The sequence below is a fragment of the Cynoglossus semilaevis genome, chromosome 5 (assembly GCF_000523025.1).
Source record: "Cynoglossus semilaevis isolate Cse_v1.0 chromosome 5, Cse_v1.0, whole genome shotgun sequence".
Lineage (NCBI taxonomy): Eukaryota > Metazoa > Chordata > Actinopteri > Pleuronectiformes > Cynoglossidae > Cynoglossus > Cynoglossus semilaevis.
The window spans coordinates 15,573,675-15,581,753 of record NC_024311.1 but is presented as its reverse complement, the minus strand read 5'-3'; the positions used below and the strand labels follow the sequence as shown (position 1 = coordinate 15,581,753).

The following is an 8,079-nucleotide window of genomic DNA, read 5'->3' as shown; positions in this document are numbered from 1 at the left end:
GGGACCTGGAGGCAATGTCAGCAGTCATTGGGAAAAGCTGGGGTTACACCCCCCACAGGTAGATTGCCACTCCATCACCGGGCCACATGTAGAGACACACAACCATTCACACTCTCATTCACACCTGCGGTCAGTTTACAGTGAACGATCAACCTGGTCCGGCATGTTCTTCAGCACTGAGACTGAGTATGTGACCCACTGCACCAATTTTCCAAAAATACTGATGTGATCTAGCCTGAGGGGATCATTTTAGACAACTTAAGGTTCAACATGACCATATAAGGTATAATGTGGTCACAGCATCATAAACTTATTTTTAAAAAATATATTTCATTTGTCATTTGGGTGAAGAAACCCTGACCTCCTTTATAAGAAATATTATAATGAATCTAAATTTAACCTGTAGCTACGTGTCTCTGATCCACTTCAGACTGGAGTTAGCTTAATGCTAATGTGAATTTTTGTTTTTACCCATTGTAAAAGTGAATCTTGAAGCTAAATAACAACAGATTGTTCTGACTTACCTGTAATATCTTGTTACTTTAACTGCAGTCAGTATAGCTTTAGTGTAGTTTGGCCTGATGTGGTGGTACCTACAGGTTCAGAGTGGGGGCGCTAGGCTGTATTGACCCGGAGCTCCTGCTGGCAGAAAACATTGTGCCATAAATTTGTGTTTAAACTTGCTACCTTGAAACTTTCATCTCACGATGGACGAATCAGGAACCAAAGCACAGAACAGCTGTAGATTTCCTTCAATTAGACCTGAAATACACACACACACACACACACACACTTCAAGGGGGTGAAAACTCTCAAGAGACCATCGATGATCATTTCACAAGTACGTCCTGTCCTTGCCTCTAATGCAATTGCTTGGGGATAGTGTGTTGTCTTTGTGTGTTGCCCTTTGCATTGTGTTTGTGATGATGGTTGTGAGATATGCTTTCATATTTGTATAAACATGTCAAATACCGTTTACACTTTGACACGAACATGTGAAAAGCAAAGAAAAAAAACAAAACAAAACAAAAAAAAAAACAACAGAGAAGTCTATCTGAAAATTCTTTTCTACAACTTTAGATGCAACCAGAAATATAACTCCGGCAGGACTCTAGTGAAGAAATATTAATCTCTGAACAAACTCTAGCAAAGATAGAAAAGGAGCAACGACCAGCTCAGCTGGTTTGTCATACACCCACACTGGGGCGAATGGAAAAAGTCTTAAGTATTCCAAAGCAGTTGGGTGTGAAATTAACTTCCAGACCAGTGTTTTGTCCTCAGCGTGGTCCTCAGCTTTTCTCTGTCTCCAAGGATGTGACGTAGCAGCTGTTCTCTTCTCCCCTCCTCTCTCAGGTCCTCCTGACGTTCCGTCAAACCTTATTGGAGGGAAGGAGGAAGAGGCCGGATGAGACAGGGGCACTGAGATGGAAGCAACACGGAGGATGACAGAGGACACACATGGAAAGAGGCAGCATCAGATCAGACAAAACCACCTAGTTCCAGGACTTGAAATAATATCGATGAAGAGATCGGCCAAAGTGAAGTGTAACCTCCGTCTCTCCCGCCCTTGGCTCTGAGCATCACCACCCCGCCCCTTCTTTGGGGCTTATCTGTCCTGCAGCAGCTTGAGGGCCCGCTCGATGTTCATGCGGTGACCCACTCTGGTCACGCCCAGGTCTATCAAGTCCTCTTTCTGAAGCGAGGGCAGGTGAGCACCCTCGATCTCATTGTCCAGGAAAGCGTCCCTGTGCTCCCCCAGGTTGAGGCTCTCCAGCCAATCTGCCACGTCGTGTTTGCTCCACAGCTCCATGGGTTTGGTGGCGAAGGGCTTCCCTGACGCCGCCACGGCCTGCATCAGCGTGAGCGGCGAGGGGGATCGCGAGCTGCCGCTTCCCCCGCAGGAGGAGCTCAAGCTGTAGCCGCCGCCGCTGCCCATGGGCGGGGTGGGCAGACCAAAGACGTCGGTGAGACTGGGTGACACGTTGGGAGGCAGTGAGGAGCAGGGGGTGAGGGAGGAGGCGGAGTCTGGTGGGCTGCAGGGATGTGTCTGTGACGGGAGACTGCTGGGTGGCGTGGAGGTGAGGTTGGCAGCAGCAGTGTTATTACGCATTCCTGAGTCTTCTGGAGGAGGCCTGAGGGGAGGAGAGAGCAGATGACAGGTGAGGACACACGGGGCCGCCGCTACTGACAACAAACCTGCAGGTACCAGGTGACAGGTACCAGGTGACACTTGGACATCTTTTAGACTGTGTGACCCAGTTAAAAAAAAGTTTTTATTTCAAAATATAACAGTTTCACGTACCACAAGGCTAAATATGACACACATCCTATACTACTTAGTTCACATGTAGCGATTAGTTACAGTCTTTTAAGTTTCCAACGTTCCACATTTGATCAAAAAGTCTGTTCATCTGTACCACACGTATTCAAACTGTCGAGAACCAAAAGGCTCATCACCAAAATCTGACCCTTTTTCTGGCCCTAAGTGGTTTTGTCCGTGCAGTTATTGGTCAGGGTCCAGACTATATCTGGCTAGGTTTGCAATGGGTTTGTGGCCCAGTCTATAGGCTACATTTGAGCATCCTTATTAGACTAAATTAGTTGACATGAACCATCATCAGGTACAGAGGAGGACCAGTTTTTATTAGAGTCCATACTCAGGTCAAAGTTTAAATAAATAGTTGCTGTGTGGACCTGAAGTGAAGTGGGGCACCGTGGATTCAACAGATGAACCGCACACAACTACTAGACTAGACCAGCTGCTCACTTCAACTTCGTTTGCTACATTGAAATGTTTTTTTTTTCTGATTCACTGAGTCATATTTTAGGTCCATTGTTTATTGGTGTTGATGTGGAACAGCCTTTGGATTAAACACTTGGTTAACCTGCAGATTGGTGATTATCATCGACACACCGATTTATGTCCGTGCTTCAGTGGGTCATCACAATAAATGAGTCAGTGTGAAAATGAGAGCAAATCATTAGAGCTCATCACGTCACTGTTGAAACAACAAAATACCGCAATGCTGCACAACAGACAGTAGGTGGTATCATTCGACTGACAGACCAAATGCTGCAGCGTCTTACTGTGGGTTTAGGACTATTTGTTGAGCACAACAAAGCAACTTATCACTTGAACCTATTCAAACAAAAGGTCAGAGGTTCAATTCTGTATCCTGACGCTGAATCCCAGCCGGAGGAACAATTGAGACAATAAACGTGTCTGGGATTTTAACCGGTGCCAAATTATATTTGCTTATATTCCACTGTGGCCACTCCCAACAACGCAGCAAAGAAAAAGGTTTAATAAGTTTACACAGAGTACAAGAAAGTTAAACATCTACTGAGAGTAATTGATATTGAATTCCCAACTCTCTGGGTCCAGTTAGACAAAGATTTCTTTTTTCTAAGAAGCCTTATTTTGTTTTAATTTGCACACAGGGGGCATATATAAACTACTAGAAAAAAAACCCAAACATCACTAGCTCCAGCCACAAATTATTATTTTTTTACAACACTGTAAAAAAAAAACATGATAGAGAAAAAACTAATTTTAAAAGGCAGCAGAGAATTACAAAATCTGCTGATATACAAGTATTTAACAAATACCTAAGGATTTATATGTTGTAATATAATTACCATAAAAATACTGTGTATGTCAAGTGAAAACCCAATGAAACGGACGGCACCTGTGAAAACTCTGGACAATAACGTTTATAACTTATTGGCTAATTACTTGTGGGTCAACTAATACAAACCAACCTGAAAGAAAGGACCAATCTATGAAGGATTTAAATTTAAAAAACAAGTTCAATCCATTACTGTAAACCAATCAAATCTGCATGAAGACATAATAGGTTAAAGACTGGAGGTAAAAATGAGAACACAATTATTGAAGTTTGATGACAAAAAGTGTTACTGCTCACAGTGCCATTTTCACCACTTAAATGAAGTGATTATTACAATACACTTCAATATTTTTGCCAAGAGTCAAATCTCAAATCTCAGTGACCTATAAAAAGGTCTACAACTTGAACACCTGGTATGCACCAAATGTAAGATGGTACTATTCACACGTCCGAGAGAACATCACACAAACACAGCAACGCCACCATGGCTGGTTTTAAGAAAAAAAAAAGAGAGTCAAATATCAATATTTACTACTGTTAGAGACTTTGCCCTCACATTTCCCATTTTGCCCTGAGTGAAGAACATTAAAAAAACACACAGCAAGCCATGCAGCATGATCTCCACTTCCTCCAGCTCCCCCTGGAGAAGTTGAAGTCCTTGTCGACTACATAAGGATTCTGGTCCTAATCAATAGGCCGACGGGGCAAGTGAAGAAAGAGCAGAATCCAGGTCATGGCCGACCCTTCTCGCTCTGAAAACAAATGTTTCCACCAGCGGGGACGTGCTACATGCACAGATAAAGCTCCTTCTTCTCCTGCCGACATATGGAACGGCTCGAGGGGAAGTGGAGGAAACCGAGGGGGTCTTTCTGTTGAAATGGAACTGGGCCAGGGTCTAAAGCAACCAGAACAACTTACAGTTTCCACTTTCTTGGTCAGCATCGGCTTTTTCCACAGGACATTGTATGAATGGACAAACAGAGACACAGGACATGAGTAATAGACAGCATGTAAAAGACACACAAAATACACAGACAATATGAAATGAAACAAAACGAACAGATGGGACAACACACACACTCACACACACACACAAAATCTTAAAAGTGATCTGTCCTTGCCATCTGTCTCATCTACCACTTTTCAACATTACTTTGATTCTGCTGACTTTTTTTTCCGTTTCCTTTTCATCCTTTAATGCAGTGACATTGATTTAAACTGTAATGGCTACTCAAACCCTGAACCTTCCTGAGGAAGAAAAGAAACCTGCCACCGCACCACCTTAGTCCTTGACTGGAACCTGTCACAATCTTATTCTGTATGTAGCCACACCTATAAACTCCACTTATGTTATTTTCTTAAACGTCTCTCAAATCTGTCTTCAAACTACAGTCAAAAATGAACATGGCACTTCTAATTTAATTTGCACGTCTGTCTACAGTCTCAAGTTTATGGTGGTGATGGTGGTGGTGGTGATGGTGGTGGTGGTGGTGGTGGTGGTGGGGGTGTTGCTTCTGCATCAGCTGAGAAGAAAGTGATCCAGTGCTATTGTTATATCAGTGGTGGGAGACCTCGCCTTCGCCCTGCCCACACACATCGCATGACTACCTGCTTCTCTCAGGGAGAGCATCGAGGGTCGCTCTTCCTGGCGTGAATGGTCATGCTGCCTTTTTATACACAAAAACACACACACACACACACATATATAGACTGGGTGCTGGGTTACATAACAATGGCCTAGCAAAGCGGTGCAGCACGTGACCTGCTGCAGAAGATGATGTTGAACTCTGTTGAGGGGAAGGTCTACCATCCTCCATCACACACACACACTCTCTCTCTCGCTCTCTCTCTCACAATCTCACACACTCACTCAGTCACACGCGCACACACACACCTCCCCTGACTCAGATCTGACATCACTGCGGACCTAGAGGCTGCTCTCATCAGCTGGTTGCTAGGCAACCCTTTCGTCCACGGGCACAACCAACGCACATTTAATCTGCGTGAGGGTAACAGAGACGGATAAAAACCAAGACAGAGCAACAAATCCTCCAATAGCCAAAGAAGAGAATCTGATGTCAGATGTTAAAGCTGGTGCTGAGGCGGAGTCCATCACTACAGTGTGTGTGTGTGAGAGAGAGAGAAATAGAAAGAGTGAGCCTCACGGCAAGTGTGCAAGGGTCACAAAGCCCGTTCCACCTTTACCCTCGTCACCCCCCTCCCCCGTCCCGTCCCCCCCGACAATCTGCCTGTGTCATGTGAAAACACAGTATGTTCAGATAAATAGTGGATGAGCCCTGATTACACACAAACATTCACAGTAATTCAACCAAACCTACAGCAGTTTCGGTTGTTCAGTGACGACTGATCAGCTGTTTTTTCCCTACCATATTGTCAACCCTTGTGTACCTCGGCCAAATTTGTCCTCTGTGAGAAGGCAGAGTGTTTTCTTTCTTACTGAACACAGGAAACCTTTTCAAGGACTCACAGTTACTTCTTCTGTTAAAGGTGAGTCAGAGAGAAGCGGCCAGTCACTGCAGGGCCACAACCAGAGACATACAACTGAGCAAACTGACATTAACACGTAAGGTCGACTAAGACTCTTCAAATAACAACGTAAACAGGTTTGGAACTGTAATAGTTGGCCACAGTACATTTACAAGGCCTACGTAGACATAGGAGGAGCAGACAGTATAGTATACACAGAAATTGAAATCATTTTAATCGTCTGAACTTGCCATAAGACTGGTCACCTGTCACTGCCTGTAACTGGTAACAAAAAAAAACTAAGACACCTTATGGGATCAACCTATTGGTTTTCATATGTTTCTTGCTCTGGTGACCTCTGACACTGACTAAGGCCACGGTGACATGATATCGGCAGTGGATGGAACCTACCTGTCAAGATGGAGAGCACAGAGGAGCATGAAGTAAAAGGAGGTAAAGGAGACTGGAGGAAATGGATATGAAGATGGAGGCATGAGCTGAAAACGAAATGAGTACAAGGTGTAAAAGGTCAACAGACATGACTTTAAAAAGACAGAAGATGTAAATGAAGATTATCTAATGGAATGCTGCATGAAGCCTTGAGAATAAAAAAACAAAAACAAAACACCAGTCACCAGGGCCAGTCGTAGGCAAGTGTCAACCACCTCAGTGTCAATTACCGTAAACAGACGCAGTTGTGTTGATCTGGCAATTCTGATTAGATCAGGAGGCCTGTGCTCAGAGGGATCTTTGCTTTTTTTCCCCCTCTGCTGTCTATTCACCTCTCTGATGTGTAACGGTAAGATTCATAGAAAATGCATGAGCACAGTGAATAATTGATGGTGCTTTTTATTTCTCGCTTATACCAGGGAGTCGTTAAGCTTTACCGTGAGGTGGTTTAAACACGGGGGGCCTCTTAAAGGATTGTCCTGGCTATTGCTAATGTGACACTGTATTTATTGCCAATCAAACTCATAACAATGTTCATTTCCTAATTACCCCCTGCACTGAGTACTTCTTTGTTCTTCCAATCAAAGCGATCCACCAGTTTACTCCACGACACTCAGTCCTCATGGATTACAGCCTTTGCTGCATCAAGAAACAACTCGGACATAATTTATTTTCAGTGGCTGCTGCCAAAAACCAATGTTGTTTTTGTGGTTTTGAATTTGTGCATACAGCTCGATTATCATCAAATCAACATTTTTGTGAATTGGATTTATGGTTGATGGTCATTGCGGATTATATAATTACAGTCATATTATTTATATTAATGTCTAACTAACTATAGCACAAATATCTATTTTGATGATGAAAAAAAAAGATGAATCCAACCACGCCAGACCAGAGAAAACATAGCAAGGACCAAATCAAATAGCACTGACTGAAGAGAACAAACCAGGTGACCTGTAGCAACATCTAATTTCCCTTTACAATGAGTCAATATACAATTAAAAAAAAACAAAGATCAATTTTTACAAAGGCAGAAACACAAGCACATTTTAACTCTTTCTTAAGGCGATTCTACTCGGTCAGAAAACCAAATAGGTTTTAAACATTTTAACATTTGAAAAGAAAATACTAGAGTGGGTCCATCCAACTCAGAAGAACTAGACACTCTTTAATAATTTGCTTTAGCAACTAAACATTGCTTTTGCATACAAATCAGATTAAATCAGAACAAAGACAACAAAGGAATTGGAGAGAATCTATTTATCACCTACCTTGCTCCAAAAGCACCCCTGGTCCCAGTCGGAGAGTCGAGGCTGTCTCCTTGCTTTGATGGCCTGTCGCGATTCATATGCTGTAGAATAGAGCTCAACTCGGTGATAATGGTGTTCTTGTTGTCCGCTGTAGATGGAGGGCTGCATACATCAGGAGGCTGATCGCCCCACAGCTTTGATGTCCTTTGAGTAGGAGTCCTAGGAGGTTCCGCAGAAGCAGAGGCAGGAGCACGAGGCAG

At 43.4% G+C, this 8,079-nt stretch overlaps 1 protein-coding gene across 1 annotated transcript in view; it reads right to left on the bottom strand.

Annotated features, from left to right (window-relative positions):
• The window catches only part of shank2b (SH3 and multiple ankyrin repeat domains 2b), a 129,218-nt gene that overhangs the window by 2,075 nt on the left and 119,064 nt on the right, over positions 1-8,079 (bottom strand). Inside the window, exons 26-28 of the mRNA XM_025055876.1 lie at positions 7,841-7,981; positions 6,528-6,613; positions 525-2,132 (exon numbers count right to left, since the gene is read on the bottom strand). Of these exons, the coding sequence (XP_024911644.1) occupies positions 1,607-2,132; positions 6,528-6,613; positions 7,841-7,981 (753 nt within the window). The 3' untranslated portion in view covers positions 525-1,606. The remainder of the gene's footprint in view (positions 1-524; positions 2,133-6,527; positions 6,614-7,840; positions 7,982-8,079) is intronic.